The following is a 17,629-nucleotide window of genomic DNA, read 5'->3' on the forward strand; positions in this document are numbered from 1 at the left end:
CCAGTGAATCGGGTCCCTGTGACTTCTGAGACTAGAGCTTCTAAGCCTTGTTCTGTAACCAGCCCTGTGCCAATAAAGGTCAAGGGCTCTACAGCAGTGTTCCTGCCAAGGACTCCTGACATTCACAATGTGTAACGGCTCTGAAAAGTACTGAAGTCAAGACCTCTGTTCAGACTGACTTTGGCTCAGGTTTTCCTGATATCGTTTGGGCTGGGAAACCTTTTTCTTTTTCTTCTGCAGGACACCCACGGAACTAGCTACTGACACAATTAACTGGAAGGCTCAGTGTTGCCCCCAGTAGGTGGGGTTTAAGCCATCTCCTGGCGGGAGGGGGTGAGGCAGCGCTGCCCGGCCAGCCAGCGGCAGCAGCAGCCCTGGAGCGGTCAGACCTGGTCCTGGACCTTGGCAGGTCACCTGTCTGGGTCTTGGTGTTCTCACCTGTCAGTGGACTTCATCCCCTCACGGGCTCCTAGCCTGGCCGCTAGGAGCATCTTGTGTTTCTGCTTGCTCTCCGCCCCCAACCGAGCTTTGAGGCTGGAAGGACAGGAATGCTTTGGATTGTAGCAGACGCGGGGCAAGCACACCACTGCCGGACACAGACCCTAGAACGTGACGGAAGTCACAAACACCTGGAGATCTGGCTGGCTGACTGGCAGCCCCTGTGGTCACAGGTCCCTCGTTCTGCCTGCCGGGAAGGCCTTGTTTGGGTTCTGAGATGACATCACGGTTGCTCACGAGCTGCTGTTGACGGTCTGACCTCGACCTTGGCCAACAGCCCCAGCCCCGAGTTGCTCCCTTGAAGGCCAGGCCTCTCTGACCTCAGCCAGGAGAGGGGAGGCGGTTCTTCCCTGGGCAGGCAGAAGGCTGCCGTATTGGAAGGACCGGCAGACCCAATGGGCCGTGGCCTCAGACCGGCCTCAGACCATGTTGTCACCAGAGGTGATGGGCGCGGACAGGGCAATGCTGCCCTTGGATGTGTGACCCAGGGCAGGGGGCAGCGTCTGGAGCAGGTGCTCCGGACGTGGGAAGGGAGGTGTCCGAGGAGGGGAGGTCACAGTCACATCCCAGAGGTCTCCAGAGGCCTCTGCAGGGAGGTCTGCACAGTCCCCTTATCTGACAGCCTCTTCCTTCGCGGCCAGTCCCGCATGGCTGGCAAGTCCCAGGCGCCGTGCTGGCTTCTGGGCACGTGGAGGTGACTGCTCTCCGAGGGCTCCGGGCCAAGGGGACAGCCCCGGAGTTCCACCCGTGCTGTGATGGGAACGGGACGGAGGCCGAACGCTCAGGAGCCACTCAAGGAGACGGGCAGAGTCTTGCAGGAATGGGAGGAGGTCTTCTAGAGGAAAGAGGCAACTCGTTCTCTCTGCTGTGCTGTGCCATGAAGGCCTTAGAATTTGTGACCGTGCGTGGAGATGGGCGTGGTCCGAAATGTATCTCTCCCAGGCCACCCAGCTAGCGCGAGTTAGTACAGTCGCCGAGAGTTAGGAGGGAGACTCGCATATGGAACCCTTGCTCTGTGCTGGGCACTGAGACAGGCTCTGGAGACACGGAGACTGTCATCTGCCCCTCAAGGAGCCTGAAAGAGAACGGCGGGGGGGGGGGGTGGTCATGCAGCGTCACGAGCGTCACGGAACAGGTGCGTGCCCGAGGCCAGGAGGAGGAGGCGTGGTCGGCGGGCTTGCAGGAGCCGGCCCCTGTCCCGATGTTGAAGGACGAGAGCAGCGGGAGAGAGAGCGAGGGGCTGGAGGTGGCTCGGCTTGGGCAGAGGTGTGCCCGCAGGGTGCTGGAGGTGGCTGAGCGGGGAAGAGAAGGCACAGATCCCAAAGAACGCGTCTGCCTGGCATCTCCTGCCTGAGGCTGGCGGCAGGGGCCGGGCCACGGCTCCAGCCGGTCAGCGTGTGGCCGGCATTCGTGGCCCTCGCCAGGGCTCCACGAGTGGGATCGGCTGCCCCAGGAGGAGTCCTTCTCGACCTTCTGGTCCTGCCTCTGACTGCTCCCCATCCCCCCATAATTCAGATGTTTGTTCTGTTCCTCCCTGGCCTGCACCCTTGCACAAAATCGCTCCCTGCCGGAGTGTGGCAGTTCCCAAACCCATATTAATACCAGATTTATCCCCACATCTGTACTAGCTCGAAGTGTCATAACAATACCACAGACTGGGGTTTGGGGGGGGGCGGTGCTTACACAGCAGCCATTTATCTCCCGCAGTTCTGGAAGCTGGAAGTCCAAGGTCAAGTTGCCAGGAGGTTGGTTCCTTTGCTGCGTCCTTGGTGTGAGCCCATGGGGAGGGGGAGAGAGAGAGAGAGAGAGAGATCTCTGGTGTCTCTCCTTATAAGGACGCTTGTCCTATCGGATCAGGGCCCCACCTTGGTGCCTCTTGTCTATTCCGGCACCGTGGGACTCTGAAGGCCATCTTCGAGGTGCGAGTGGCCCAGACGCATCAGCATGTGGTTCTTGCGCAGATGGGCCACGAGCCCCCTGCTCCCCCGCAGGGGAGCTGTGACCTGACCGTGGGCGGGCCGCGGGGGACCGTGGTCCTTCACGTGCCCCGCGGTCACCGTCTCATCTCGTAGTGGGTGTTAGTTAGGTAACTACCCTGTGCCGATCCCCTCACCTCTAAGGTGGGGAAGATATCAGTACTTAATAGGGTTGAAAGCTCGGCTGAATGAAGTAATTCCTGTGTCCTGGCCAAGGTGGGCAGTCAGCGTCCCCCACCCTCACGGCTGTCATGGGCGGCGACGGGCGTCCTTATATAAGGCGCTTTCAACTTCCTGTGCGCTCATACCTCTGCCGGCAGGGCTGGGTCGCTCCTCCGAGCCCCGTTTCATTTCCACGTGCCTCCTGGGGAGTCGTCTGCGGTCATTATCAGCCTCGAACTTGCCCCTGGTTCAGCCCATCTCCTCTCCCCTCTGCCCCATGCTGCCCGGCTTAATGCATGTCCCCTCCCTCCACCTGGCCTCCTTGGCCAGGGTGTCCGCACCCTGCTGGGCCAGCCCTCCCTTTTCTGCACCCAGAGCTGTGGCCCCTCTTAGCTGCGCCTTCTTGTCTCCCACGCCTGCACCTCTCTCCCGCAAGGCCCCCAGAAACCTCAGCGCGTGCGTGCCCTTGACTGGCTGCGTAGCCGCTGGATGCTTGGTGTCCCGGCCCGCTCGGTGACCTTTTCAGCCCCGCTGTTGGAGTCGCTGTGGGGCCGATCTGTGGCACATCATGGGGGGCTCCGTAGCTGCGCCCCGGTGTCTTGCTCGCCACAGGGAGAAAGTGCAGATGCCGCCTTCCATGACCCTGCCCTGGCCCTCCTGCTCCACTGGGTTGTCCCAGAGATTCCCATGCCCCACACAAGATGTCCCCCAGGCGCCCTCCGCTAACACCCAGCGCCCTCCCCCGCTGGCCACATGGCAAACTCGGGTCACCTCCAGCTGCCGTGTGCCACCCTCCGTGCCCTCCCTGGGAGCCAGACACCGTCTCTCCCACCCTTGGCACCCTGATACACTCTGTTGCCGCTCACTGTGGTTTGACGTTTGCCTGGCTGTCTCTCTAAGAAACTGAGCACCTTGAAATTAGGGGGTGTGGTCTGTTCCTCCCCTCAGGGTAGCGCGCTGACGTTCAGCGTAAGTGACTGACCTTCGAGTGAGCAAAAGTGTCCCTTTTATCCGCCCAAGGACGTACTGGGAAGGGCAGGCGTGCACATATCCCGGGGTGAGAATCTAGCATAAGAAGGCTGGTCTTGCGCAGGCTCACGGGATCCTGGGGGGCTGTGTCAGCATTGCATAGTCTGACCTGACTTACTGGCAGGATAATGGGCTGGGTATCTCCAGCAGCTGGCCCCCGGGAGCACTCCCTAAGTGTGCGTGGAGCTGATCTGAGGAGGAGGCGCTCGGAGGGCCGTGTGGCCTCCTTTCCCTGCCCCATTTCTCAGGTCAGGAGACTGAGGTGCAAAGGGACTTAGATGCTAATGTGCTCGAGGCCCCGGGTCTCGGGATCCGCCCAGGGCCACTCAGCGTGGCTTGTCTGACCTCAAACTCCAGGGCTCCTTCCTCCGCCCGCGGCTGATTAGGGAACTAGAAACCTCCCGAGGGCGGCAGGTTCAGGTTTGTTTCTGGAGAAAGTAAGGGGAGAAGGGACACGTGGTGAGAAAACACCGACTTCGTCTACTCCCTGTATATAGACTTTTATATAAAGGACATACGGTGACCAGGGCACCCCCACCCCGGGGGGTAAAAACGGCAGTCACAGCTTCTAGTGTTTTGCCAGGGTTCGACATGCCTTCTTTAAAACAGACCACGTGTGTGGAAATCCACTCCGTCCAGGGCTTGGACGAGGGAGGCGAGAAGGCAGCTCGCCCTGAGGGCAGGCCGCACCCTAACGGGCTCTGTGGTCTTGGAGGGTTGGCTGGAGGCTCTCTGGCGAGTCTTATCTTGGAGGTACTTCAAAACAGAACAATAACCCAGCAGGGCTGTGTGTCCTACACCGCAGGAAAAGACGGGGCATCAGCCCGGCCCTCAGAAGCTCTCCTCTTGGGAAAGCGGGATCTCCCCGCTGCAGATCTCTGGGAGAGAGTTTGGGGTACAGGAGTGCACCGGGTCCAGCGGCCCCCGGGGCTGGTGGCGGGCTTTCCAGAGGGGCTGTGGGTGCTGCTGAGGGTCCTTGCCGAAGGCCAGCCCGCTGCCTCGGTGCCCTGCTCCCCCGGGGACAGTGTTTTCCCAGAGCCCCCAGCCTGCCCTCCAGCTTCTCTCGGTTCAAGGGGGTTCGCTTGGCCCAGGGTGTGGCAACCTTGGTCTCACCAGATGGGGAGAGCCCCGCTCATTTGTTGAAATGTGTTTCTTCCAGTTGACTTAACATCCTTCGTGACCCACTTTGAGTGGGACATGGCCAAATATCCTGCGAAGCAGCCACTGGTGAGCGTCGTGGATACTCTAGCAAAGGTAAGAGAAGGGCCTTCCCGTAGGGGACGGTGAAACTTCGGTGACCGGGGATAGCTGACCATCTGGGGTGGATCTGCATTGGTGTTTGGACCCTGGTGATGCAAAGAGGAACTTTCTGGGAGGCCAGAGCCAGGAGGCTGGGTGGGGTCCCCTTCCCACCTGCCTCCTGCCAGCCCTGACCAGGCCCGGTGCCTTTCTGAGGTGTGGCCTTCCATGCCCTGGGCAAGGATAGGGGCTTTTGCGTTTCAGGGCGGACACCTGCCCTCCCTGCACCTCCTCTGGCCCTGTCACCCGGCAGGCGGCTGCGCCTTACAGGACACTCCCCTGACCTGCTCTTGAGCCACCAGTGCTGTGAGCCCGGACTCCGGTGTCCCTTTGGCACACCCCTCCTGCTCTTTGCTGATGGGAACCTAACCCCCCCCCCCCCCCCCGAGTGTTTACCTGACAAAAACTATCTGCTTCTGTGGAGAGTCTGGCCCAGGAGCCCTAAGTCCTGGGAGGCGTTGATGGAAGGCATCCCCAGGGGCCCAGGCTCCTGCTCTGAGGGGCCTGTGACAAAAGTGAGGCCCGTGAGTGCTGCACCCCTGATCCCACCAGCCCGGTAAGCGATGGCCTCCAGTTGTCACTTCATAAATAAAAGCCCGGTGGCACAGGTCTCTGGGACATGGTGGGGGTCTCGCGGCCTTGTTGACTCCTGCTTGTCTCGCTGAGGGTGAGCGCTGATTGTCTGTCCCCCTCCCTCCACCATAAACTGAGTCCCTGAAAGGGCAGGTCTCTTCCTGGAGTGGCCGGGAGAGAGAGTCTCAGCCAGGCCAGGAACAAAGCCTTCCTGTTGTCTCCTCAGAGCCCAGCGCCACCCAGGTGTGTCTGGGCAGGTCAGGCGGAGGAGATGGGCCCCTGGGACCCTGCGTTCTCCTCACAGCTCGCTGGTGCCCGGCCTGTGTCTCTGGGAACTCGGGTGGGGCCAGAAGGCTCCGGAATCTGGGTGCGGTTCCTTCGCCACTCTTACATCACAGAGGTCCCGGCCCCTCCTGCGACAATTGGGCAGTGGTTCTGGAAAGCCCTCTGAGGGGGGGGCTGCCCAGAGCACCTGTGCCAGGTGTGGCTTCCCGGAGGTATTGTGCACGTCTGTCACCAGCCCAGAAGCACCCCGTAGTTTGTGGGGCTGGCCGCGCCCCGCGTTGCGCTAACGAGGCCAGGCTGAGCCAGGCGGGGCGCTCAGGCCACTCTCTGAGTCCGCTCGGGACAATGCTCGCTGGCCTGGCTGTCCCAGGGACGCCAGATGGTGATGAGGGCCCCCCGGAACACATCAGGGCGTCCGCTGAGAGGGGGGAGCAGAGCCGTTGCAGAGGACAGAACTCAGCTTCTCTCTAGTCCCGAGACCCCGAAGGGTGACTCCGGCAGGAGAACAGGGGGTGGGAAGAGGGCACGGGTTTTGACAGCCCTGCCTGTGTGCCCAGAACACACGAGGCTCTTCCTTCTCGCATCCTCCGGTCTCAGGTGGGGAAGCTGGCCGAGAGGTTAGGTGAGCCGGGATGGGCGTGCGGGTCTTGGCTGGGCTGTGTGTGTGTGTGTGTGTGTGTGTGTGTGTGTGAGAGAGAGAGAGAGAGAGAGAGAGAGACTCGGCTTCACAAGGAAGCCCTGGGCCGTCTCCACTGCAGGGAACCAGCTCTTTGAGGCTGGCTGGGCAGAAGCAGTGAGGATTGGCTCCCTGAGGTTGTCCTGCAACAGGACCACGTGTGTGATGCCCGCAGCCCTGGTTTAGGTCTGTTCCCCCAGCGGGGGCCTAAATCTGTTAAGTAGAGACATCCTGGTCAAAGGAACTCCCTGCACAGAAAGACCCTCAGGGAGGCGAAAGCCGCTGGGCCGCTGGGCGTCGAGGAGCACTTTCTGGGTGTCCCGGCAGGTGTCCCAGCCTGGGAGGAGCCCCGTGCTGACATGGCCAGGGCCAGGCCTCTGGACCCTCCCAACAGCTGGGAACTGAGCCCACCTGCTTCCCTTAAGGGAAGAGGCTCAAGGGTGGGGAGGGCTTCGCCCCCTTCCGGTCCCTCACGCGGCACGTGGCGGCCCATCGTGTCACCTGGGCAGGCGCCCAGCCCGGGGCTCTGTCGGTCTCCGCAGGCCGGGTCACGCCGCGGTTTCACAAAAGCCCCCAGATGTCACCAGTGTAACATGGCAAAGCGTTTATTCTTTCACTGCGCACGCGTCCAGCCCAGGGTGGGGTGGCTCCAGGCCAACCCCCTCGGGGTGCTGGTTGCTCGTGTCTGCACCCCCCCGAAACATCCCCGGGTTCTGCGGGGCAGTCCCACGAGGCCCCCAAAGCTGCTGGCGGGCACGGCTGCTGAGTGGTGGGCAGTGCCGGCCAGCCACACGCCCGGGAGCCCCCCTCGGCCGATCGCATGCCCTCCGCGGTGCCCGTGCAGCGGCCCATCCCCGGGGTTGTGGAGACGGGGGGGGGGGGGGGGGGGGGCGGGGACCCGGCCCCGCTGGAGGAGCTCGGTCTGGTGGAGGCGGGCCTCGCCTTGGGGACTGGCCCGCTCTGCGGATTCTGTGAGCCCGCGGCCATGCCGGGGCCCCGAGCTCAGAGAGGTTCAGAACCCGACCGCCAGCTCACGGGCAGACACGCAGGGAACTGGCATCCGGTTTGGGCCTGGCTGGTTCCAAAGCCCTGCCCCCCTCCTACCGTCCGTTGGTTTCCAAACGCTCTTCTGCGGGGTTTCACTGGCTTGCGGTGAAACCAGGAGAGAAGGGAAGAGGGCAGATTTTTTTTTTAGTTCGATTTGTTTCCTTTGAAAACATAGATATCGTTGAATTAATTTATTGTAATTAGAGAGAGAGCATGGGGACAGGGGTGGTGAGGGGCGGGACTTGATCCCTCGACCCTGGGATCAGTTTCCGCGCCGCAGTCGAGTCAGACGCTCAAACAGCTGAGCCACCCAGGCCCCCTAATACATATGTATATGATTTTAAAAATCAAGGTCTGTGCATTTGACCTGTGTCCGTTTCTTGGTTACAGCGGTGCATTAATGTTATGTAAGATGTCACTAACGGGGGAAACTGGTACGTGGGATCTCTGTGTCCTATTGTTGTAAATTTTGTAATTTCCCATGAGTCTGTCTGTCATCACCTAAAAGGAAAAGGTTTGAAAAGAGATTGTCAAAAAATTATCAATCTTATTTTGAAAGTCAAACATACTGCGATGTAAAGATCAAAACGTTGAAGGCTTGCCATGACGCGACCCCTCCACTTCCTCTCCCATTAACTTTTGCAAGTTTATTTATTTTGAGAGCAAGAGAGCATGAGTGAGTGGGGGAGGAGGAGCGAGGGAGAGAGAGAGAGAGAGAGAGAGAGAATCCCAAGCAGGCCCTGAGCTCTCAGCACAGAGTCCGACGCAGGGGCTTGAACTCACGGAAACTGGGAGATCACGACCTGAGCCGAAATCAAGAGTGGGACGCTTAATCGGCTGAGCCAGCCGGCTGCCCCCTCTCGCTTTGAAACGCCCTACAGGTGACCAGGGTTTAACAGCTGCAAGTGAATCCTTCCATCTATATACGAAACCTATGTGTTTCAACTCAAAACTGTTCGTGCCCTCAGATTGCTTCCGTTTCCTCGTATAATGACTCTGGGGGGGTCTTCCGGGTCACAGCGGAGTGCTGACATGTCGCATTTGTTGGCGTGGTGCCCACATGGGCACTTGTACACCGCCGGGGGGGGGGGTCACAGAACGTGGGGCTGAGAAGAGAGTTGGGAGGACTGTGCCATCTGTGTCGGGAGCTGTGGGGGTTGGCCCTGCACCCCACCGCGTGCCCATGTGCAGGAATGTACTGCCATCATTTTGACGGCCGCTCGGTGCTCCATAACGTGGGGCGCCAGACTTTGTTGAACCAACTCTGTAGTCATGGACCCCACCGAGCCCTGGAGGGTGGCTGTGGTCGTTTTAACAGCTACTGTTTCGAGGGCTTCCGGGGAAACCCTGGCCGGCATTTGTCTTTCGGTGTTTGGACCCCTTCGGGAGGACATTATCACTCTGGCCGGGGACATGGGGCATCTGAGGCCAGGCAGCCAGAAAGCAGAAGAGGGAGGCCGTGGGCCCCGGGCTCGTCCCGTGTCCCCTCTTTCCCCGGCCTGTCTGCCCGGCCCACTGCGGGAGGGGGTCCGCGACTCGCTCCCTGAAACTTGAGAACAGGGGGCGTCCTTAGTGCCCAGCGGGTGACCTGCCTCCGGGCTGAAAGGAACCTTCCTACCTGCGCAGAACGGAAGGGGCTGCTGGGCCCAGCTGAGCCTGGGGACCCGGCGCTGGTCGGGGCTGAGCCATCACGTGGGTCCCCGTAGAAGCCAGGTCGGGGGTCACCCAGGCTGGCCTGGCGGCCCAAGAAGGGCTTGAAATCAGAAGGTTCAGCTCACTGAGTGATCCCGGCAGAGCCACTCGTGTCTCGGGCCTCGGTACCCGCAAAGTGGGGACGGGGTCCCTTCCCTGCTCCCCTCAGGCTGCTGGTAGGGCCAGACGATGGCACGTGTGGGAGAGCAGCAGGGGCAAAAACATGAGGATTCCTGACACGGATGCCTGAGTGCACCGTGAACAGCGTATGGCCGTTTTGGAACGTTTGGCCGACTCTCGAAACTCTCTTGCTTTTCCACACAGCAACTGGCACAAATCGAGACCGACCTGAAGTCCCGAACGGCCGCCTACAACACCCTGAAGACAAACCTGGAGAACCTGGAGAAGAAATCCATGTGAGTGGCCACCCTGCTGGAACCGGGCCAGGGCAGGGGCCGGGCTGGGGCAGGAGCGGGCCTTTCAGGTCACTGGGTGAGCCAGGGTCACTGTGCCCTCATCTGAGAGAGAGAGACGAGCCTGGCAGGCGGACACAGGGCACGCCTGCCTCTCCAGGAGGTGTGTGCAGGGAGAGGCGACGAGAGACCCTGGTGCACATCCCCGGAGGAAAGGCTCGAGCAGGGAGGGGGCCTGTGCCCGGAGAGGAATCCGATGCTGGCCCTCCCCTGCCTTCCCTTCCTCTCCCCCCTCCCCGGTTTCCCCAGAATACCTAGGCTGTGCCCCAAGATCTTTCTTTACAGAGGACCTTCCCCACCGAGGCAGTGGGGGACCAGACTGTCAGAGCCTGGCCCTTTGTGAGAGCCCCCCAAGAGCAGTGGGTTCTGCAGCCCAGAGCAGAGCAACCCCAGGGACTCCGGTGCCTTCTCCACTCAGCTGAAGGACCACCTCGTGAGAGAGAGGAAGCAGACTGCTTGGCCCAGCAGTCACGAGGCACCAAGACGGCAGGAGGTGTCTGGAGAAAAGCATAAGCCCAGGGTCGTGAAGGCAGCAATGATCTCGTAAGGTAGTGAGCGCCCTGTTGTTGGAGGCATGTAAGAAAAAGCCAGATGAGCTCCTGCCAGGAAGTGTGGAAGTTGCTCCTGAATAGGGCTGAGTTGGCACCGAGGACCTTCCCAGTCTCCCCAGATTCTGGATCTGATTCTGTTGACCGTTCTCTGCAGATACTCCAGAGAAGGGAAGTACCCAGGGGAGGTTGGAACCGGCTGTCCTCTCGTTCGGCCATTCCTCTGAGTAGCTCACCCTCTCATTTCCGCCTCTCCCTTCGGATGGCCACTGGGCCAGCCGTCTTGTGAACGAGGCAAATGGTGCCTTAGTGGAAAATGGAAAACCAAAAAGGGAGGGACGCACCTTGACTGGAAGTGGCCGTTGGTGGCGGCCTGACTTTGTGTCAGAACGAAATGGGCGTCACCTGAGTTTTGCCTCCTCCTTGGCCCTACGGAGGGGTGAGGATGGGAAAAGGGCAGGGTGCCGACGGCAGAGAGCCCTAAATGGTGACCTTGGCATAGGTCGGTCATGGCATTGACCGTCTGCCTGCCTCATTGCATCACCGAACTGTGGGCTCCTTGAGAATTGTCTGGGGCTTAGCAAACATCTGGTGCGGCCTCTTCAGTCGACCAGGGAAGGAGCCATCCACTGAGGCACAGCAGCATTGGTCTGTCCAGAGTGTTTGCTGAGGGAAGGAGAGGGCAGGGGAGGGCAGGGGAGGGCAGGGGAGGGCAGGGGAGGGCAGAGAAGGGAAAGGGAGGAAAAGGGAGGGTAAGGCTGTTCTTTACCTCCTTGTCCGTTATTCCTGTCTTTTTTTTTTTAATTTATTTATTTTGAGAGAGAGAGTGCAAGTGGGGGAAGGGCAGAGAGAGAGAGAGAGAGAGAGAGAGAGAGAGAGAGGATCGCAAGCAGGCTCCACGCTGTCAGCACAGAGCCCAATGCAGGGCTCGAACTCACGAACCGTGAGATCAAGAGATCAAGAGTCTGACGCTCAACCGACTGAGCCCCCCAGGTGCCCCCCTTTTTCTTCTTTTGATAAACGTTTATTAAGCACCTACCATATCCTCAGGCTTTATGCCAGGCCCTAAAGATGCAAAGCAGAATAAAAGGTAATTTCTGCACTTGGCGAGCTCACAATTATTCACTCAACAAATATTTACAGAAAATCTGCTTTGTGCAGGGAGTACAGGCATAACCCAGACAGATAGGACCTGACGGGTGGGACGCTAATGAGGAAATGCCAAGGTAGGAGGTACAGGCCCTGTGCCCTCGGAGAGAGTCCTAAGGGACTTAGCAGTGACGGCGCAGGTAGGAGAGGTGAGGTTGGAGGGGGGCATTGTACCTGAGGCTTTGGCCTTGGCCGAGTGCTTGAGAGCCATTCACCAGGGAGACGTCCTGTGCTGCACTGATACCCTGGCTGGGTGCTGAGGCTGTAGACAGTCTCAGTAGCTCTACCTTGGCTCGTCTGCTGATACAATAGCCTTGAACTGTGTGCTAAAAATACCACGACCTCGATGTAGACCGGGTTCCACTGGGCACGATGAAAGCTATTTCAGGTGAAGGTCCCCTGGCGGCTGGACCTGTGAGGCGTGAAAAGTGACACGGACCTCTCTCTGGGCCCTGTGTCTGCTCAGGACAGCCCGACACTCGAGTACCTCAAGCTGCCTGCCCCCCGCCCCCCTCCCCCCGCGGTCCCCTCCCAACAGCCGGTGGCTCGCACGGGGGCAGTGCAGGCGATGGAGGTGTTGAACTCAGCCACCCCTCGGTGACTGTGACGGGGCCTCGGGCCCTGCCAGCCACAGCAGGTCTGGCCACCAGAACTGGGGGGTCAGGGACACCCTCAGCCCAGGGCCCTGGCACTCCCGGGGGGCGGGGGGTGACATCTGAGTCCTGCCTGTCTCCTGCCTGCCCTCCAGTCCCCGGGCCCGCGTGCTGGTGGGTGTACGGGGTGGGGGGAGGGGGTCCGTGCGGCCCAGAAGCCCAGGCCCACGCTGCCTCCCTCCCCCTTTCTCCTGATCACACCCCCTTTGTCCCACACACATTCAGGGGAAACCTCTTCACTCGGACGCTGAGCGATATTGTGAGCAAAGAAGACTTCGTGTTGGATTCCGAGTATCTTGTCACACTTCTGGTCATCGTGCCCAAGTAAGTGGCCCGGGAAGGTGGGTGGTGCGGGGCCTCAGCCCGTGTTGGTGACCCCGGAAGGAAACCGGCCTGCCCGGCGGAGAGGAAGGGGAGCCCCCCACGGCCTGGCCCCCGGGAGCACTAAATGGGAGTTGCGTGGGCCGGCACGGGAGCAGGGGGACAGCACCTACGGTGAGACGCAGTGACAGAGCGGCCGTTTCTTGAGCGCTTGAGGCGTGCCTGCCACATGCCTCACTCTCAACAAACCCGGCTGCTGTTAACCCCTTGTCCTGAGGCCAGAGAGGTCAGCTGGCTTGCCCAAGGCCACACAGGGCCAGGACTAGAAAGTTCTGACACAATCACATGGGCCCTCTGCGGGGTCCCGGGCCTTCATGGGGAGGCTGGGTCCGGGATGGGGCTGGGCAGGAGATTCTCGGTGCCCATGGCAGGGCCTCAGGGGGTGGGGGGCACTCCGGCCCAGGCCTGCTCACTCCAGTCCTTTGGGAAGAGGGGTATATAGGGTCCCAAATACTTGGGACGCCCCGAAGTTTTTAAGCAGAAATCTCTGAATGATCCTGTATCCTCGCAGACCAAGCTACGCGCAATGGCAAAAAACCTACGAATCCCTCTCGGACATGGTGGTCCCTCGGTCGACTAAGTAAGTGAGACCCCAACTTGGCACCTGGCCACCAAGCGTGCCGGAAGGCGTGAGGACCCTCGGCCCGCCCCACTCGCTCTCACAAGGGTCCCTTGGCCTGGAACTCCTTTGCAGCCACACACCCGGCCCCATGCCAGACTCTCTCCGTCTTTTAAAATGCGGTTTCCCTGCCCCCTCCTCCAGGAAGCCCTCTCTGGCTGCCTCCTGGCAGAGACTCCCCCCCCCCCCCGCCCCTCAGTGCACTCTGCGGTGCCTTCTCAGCCCAGGTCATTCTTCCCCGCCTGAGGGTCAAGCAAGGGCCTGGCTCTGATGGCCACAGGGCGGGAGCAGGGGAGGAAGGCATTCTCAGCGTCCAGCCTCCTGGGGTCAGAGCAGGAGTGGCCAATGAAGCCTGGGAAGGTGGCAGGAGAAGGTTCACAAACCGTGAATACCACGCATCTGGGGAGACCAGCATCTCAGGGCCGCACGCAGCAGCAGGAAAGGCTCTCACGATGCAGTACTGAGCAGGGGAAGCAAGTTCTTTTGCTTTAGCTCGAGAAACAGACACAACTAAACCACATGCGATCTGGGCACACGCAGGTGCCCAGTAGAGCCGTGGAGGTGTGTGGGCACGGGAAACGTGGCGACCTGGGGACACAGCGCGACGTGCACCCAGGGAGGGCCACGGGAGGGGGGGGGTCTGCCGTATGAGAATTGCTTTAGGTCTTAAATGGGGCGGCTGAGACACAGGTATTTGTTATTCTCTATACCTTTTCACACGTCTGAAACGGCTGGTCCTTGAAAAAAAAATTTTTTAATGTTCACTTCGTTTTGAGAGAGAGAGAGACAAAGCATGATCAGGAGAGGGGCACAGAGAGAGAGGGAGACACAGGCTCCAGGCTCTGAACTGTCGGCACAGAGCCCGACGCGGGGCTCGAACTCACAAACCGCGAGGTCATGCCCTGAGCTGAAGTCGGACGCGTAACCGACTGAGCCACTCAGGCGCCCCGCGAGTGGTTTGTCATTTTAAAAGATTTGGCGGGTGAGTCTTGGCCAGACATGCCAATTCACCTGCTTCCCAGGGCACCGTGGCGAGAGGGAGGGGGTGGCCCCTGCCCAAGTCCATCTCGGCCCGGAGGCGTCTGGCTGGGGGTACCTGCTGCAGGGCGGCTCTTCCAGGGTCACAACTCACTGGAGGTAGCAGTTAGGAGCTGAGTTGAGGGGTGCAGGGAACAGGACGGTCATAGCCTGAGGCCACAGGGGAGGCCAGAGGAACAGGCCCGGGGCAGCCACATCTGCAGGGGCGGGGCGGGTGGGGTGGGGAGGAAGGCACACAGATGGGTGGAGGGGCTGGTCCTTGAAGTCACCCGGCTCAGCAGACGACCCCAGCTCTTGTAACAGTGGCATTCTGTGGCCAGGTGCCAGGGGGCCCCGCCCAAAAGGCTGCCTCAGTAGGTGGCTTGGCTTCTCAGGCCAGAGCCCCCAGGCCCTTCGTTGTCAGAAGGCACCCGAGAATCCGCAGAGGTGACTCAGGAAAAGTCTCTGGAGCCTGGGGCGGCCCTTCTGGGCACCCACTCTGGGAGAGCGGAAAGGTGACCCGGCCCTGAGCGCGTCCACGAGACCTGCCTGGGCTTGGCGAAGGGCTTCAGGTCTGTGACCCAAAGACGCAGGCCCCTGGCTCTGACAACCCCTGTGTTTGGGGCGGTGCCCACGGGGGTCCCGTGTTGAGGTGTGCCTCCGGAGGCCGTCCGATTACAACATTGGACGTGAGGTGGACGTGGCGGGGTGGTTTCCCACCAACGAGCTCTGCCCTGCTTCGCTGTGAGCACAGCACGTCAGAGCGAGGGCCCCCCGTCCGCACACGAGGCGACCGAGACCCGGGACTAGCGTGGTCTCTTGGGCATTTCACAAACCAGAGCTGAACCGCGCATCTCCGCACAGCTAGTCTCCTGTCCTTTCCTCCCCTCGAGGGCCTGCGTTTAGATCACCTGGAGGCCCCTGAGGCCTCAGCCTGGAGGTTGAACGGCAGGAGCCCGAGAGGGGGCGGGTCGCAGCAGGTGGCTGAGCCCACACGGCCAGGAGTTGGGAAATAAGGGACGTCCGGTTCCCTGCCCTCCGCTGCTGGCTGGGCCCCTGCACACGGGCCAGTGGGCTGATGGGGACGGAGCCTCACCTCTGCGGTGACCCGCCTCCCCGACGGGAGAGGACAGGGCTCTCCTAGCCCAGCTCTGACGCCGGGCCCGGCGATGAGTCCCGTGAACAGACGCTTCTCTCCCCCAGACTGATCGCCGAGGACAACGAGGGGGGCCTCTTCACGGTGACCCTGTTTCGAAAAGTGATCGACGATTTCAAAACCAAAGCCAAAGAGAACAAGTAAGGGCTGGCCTTGGGGGGTTGCTCCGGGTCTGGTCTGTCTGCACCGGAGGGGCCTCTGCTCCGACTGGAAGCTTCTTGGCAAACGCCTCCCACTTGCTTGTTTTAAGGTTCACTGTCCGTGAATTTTACTATGATGAGAAAGAGATAAAGAGGGAAAGGGAAGAGCTGAGCCGTTTGCTGTCTGATAAGAAGCAACAGTATGTGAGTAGACTTCGTGGCGGCCGGGCTCCGGGCAAGGGCGGCTCCTCCCTGGGGGCACACGGCCCCGGGAATGTGTGCCCCCCTGGGGCTGCCGGGGTGCGTCTGGGGAAGGCAGAGGGGCCCCGAGGTGGCGCCTGAGCTGTGAGTCCGTCCGAGCTCCTGAGTCCTGGTGCTGCCCTTCCAGGAAGGGACTCCCAGCTCCGCTCTGCAGCTGAGAAACTGACGCTCTGGGGGGGGGTCAGTGAGCACCTCCCCCAGGAAGAGGGCCCCACCTGAGCCTTCTCCGCCCCAAGGTCGGGCAGGGCAAGGTGGGGATCCCTGAGTGGAAAGTGGGCGGCTCCGTCCCCTCCGTCCCCCTGCTATTCTCAGCAGTGCGGCTCCCCGGGTGCGATGTGACACCTTCTGTCACCAGCACCTGTATTTATGTCCCCTACGCTTTCAGCAAAGAGTGGGTGCTTGTCCCGGAGGAACTGACAACAGCCAACCTCCCGTGTGCAAGGGCAGCTGAGCTCAGGGGGGAGAAAACCAGGCTTTTAGTCTAGAAGTGTGAACAGCGTGGCCTTGGGCACCCCGCTCTGTAAGACGGGCACGCTCCCCACGTGGCATCCTCCCGCTGCAGAGCGGGCCTAAGCCAGGTGGCTCCCGGGGCCTGCCTCGGTGGAATGTCTCCGGGTCCCTTCTCTCCCATCCCCCACCACCCCCCACCGGGGGCGGGTTCTCGGAGAAGCTTTCTAGTCAGCCTCTGGAGTAGACAGGAGGGGAAGAATGAGTAGAATGTACTTCAGGCCTGTTGGAGGAAGACCGGTGTGTAAACATAAGGCTGTAAGTATGTGCTTGGATGATGCAAGATGTACCTCCCGTGTGGCCAAGTGTTTGCCCCGAGCCTTCTCTGCTGTCGGGCCAGGGGAGTCTGCACGTCCGACGTGACCTCTCCGGGTCGGTGGCCTTTTCACAAGGACTCCGGACAAGTCAACCCCCTCAGAAGTGGCAGCAGCATGGGGGTTCCCAAAATAGGGTTCTCCCAGCCCCCCCAGACTGGCCCATCCCCCTTGAGGAGGAACGGGGGGCTGGTCCTATGGTCGTGCCCGTGCACGGTTTCGGCCCCTCCCGGCCCCGAGCACACACGTATGTGTGTGGACGTGTGTGCGCACACCAGGGGAACACGCTTTTCGGATCCCAAATCTGCCGGGCTTCTCTGGCTGAGACCCCTTCCCGAGACAAAGGGCTGAGGTGGCCCCGGGCCCGAGGCCTCAGACCTGACACGCCCAGGCAGGAAAGGTGCTCGCCAACAAGCTGGAAAACCAAAGGGTTCTTCTCCTTGACCTCAGCTCGCCCCAAACCCTCATCACCCAGGAGCGCTCGGTGGTCTCTATCGTAGTTGAGCAACCCTGCTGGCCTCGGGGCCGGCCCTGGCTGGCCTCTGGTTGGGGGCTAGACTGTGGCAGCTGTCACGGTGTCCAGGAGGGAGGCCCTGCCCGCAGGACAGGTGATCAGGTCCATGTCTTCGGCCCCTCCTTCCGTGCTGGCACAGACCCCCGAGGATCGAGGTGATACGCAGGAGCTCGACACCTGCCGCCCAGGTCTCCGGTTACCTGCCGGCGGAGGGTGCTGCTCCCCGACGCTGCCCTGGGAGCCCTTCCAGGGTCTCTCTGTGCAGGGGAAATGGAGATGCGAAGGAGACACACTAGCTCGGAAACATTTAGCTCCCGGCAAGGCTCTCGCTGGGTGCCAGTGCGCGGGGGTCAGCCGGGGTCGGCCCTACCCTGGCCGCGTAGACCCTTTCCCCCTTAGCTTGTTGGGAGGCGGGTGCGGTCGGCATCCTCTGCCGTTTTGATTACTCGCCAGCCAGAGGGGACAGGCTGGGGCCTGGGGCTTCGGCCCCCTGTGAGAGCACGGGGTGGGGGCTTCCTGTGCTTTCTGTTTGCAGAGAGGGTAAAGGAGGCTGTGTCCCAACATCACACCCACCGTCCGCGTGTGGCATGCTTAAGCGCACCCCGATTGCCCTGTTGCCAGCGAGGCTGGACGTGGTGGGACACGCTCCTCAGGCAGAGC

General features: G+C 61.1%; 1 protein-coding gene across 16 annotated transcripts in view; it reads left to right on the forward strand.

Annotated features, from left to right (window-relative positions):
- ATP6V1C2 (ATPase H+ transporting V1 subunit C2) overlaps nt 1–17,629 on the forward strand; it is a 61,225-nt gene that overhangs the window by 28,938 nt on the left and 14,658 nt on the right. For 14 of the 16 annotated variants that reach the window (XM_040496066.1, XM_040496072.1, XM_040496075.1 and 11 more), the window contains 6 exons: nt 4,825–4,919; nt 9,562–9,653; nt 12,286–12,384; nt 12,953–13,021; nt 15,281–15,373; nt 15,484–15,577. In XM_040496066.1, the coding sequence (XP_040352000.1) occupies nt 4,825–4,919; nt 9,562–9,653; nt 12,286–12,384; nt 12,953–13,021; nt 15,281–15,373; nt 15,484–15,577 (542 nt within the window). Of the gene's footprint in view, nt 1–241; nt 298–4,824; nt 4,920–9,561; nt 9,654–12,285; nt 12,385–12,952; nt 13,022–15,280; nt 15,374–15,483; nt 15,578–17,629 lie in introns of those variants that run through there. The other 2 variants (XM_040496074.1, XM_040496062.1) reach the window with 2 other exon arrangements.

This window comes from Herpailurus yagouaroundi, unplaced genomic scaffold (assembly GCF_014898765.1).
Source record: "Herpailurus yagouaroundi ecotype Mexico unplaced genomic scaffold, PumYag 188, whole genome shotgun sequence".
Lineage (NCBI taxonomy): Eukaryota > Metazoa > Chordata > Mammalia > Carnivora > Felidae > Herpailurus > Herpailurus yagouaroundi.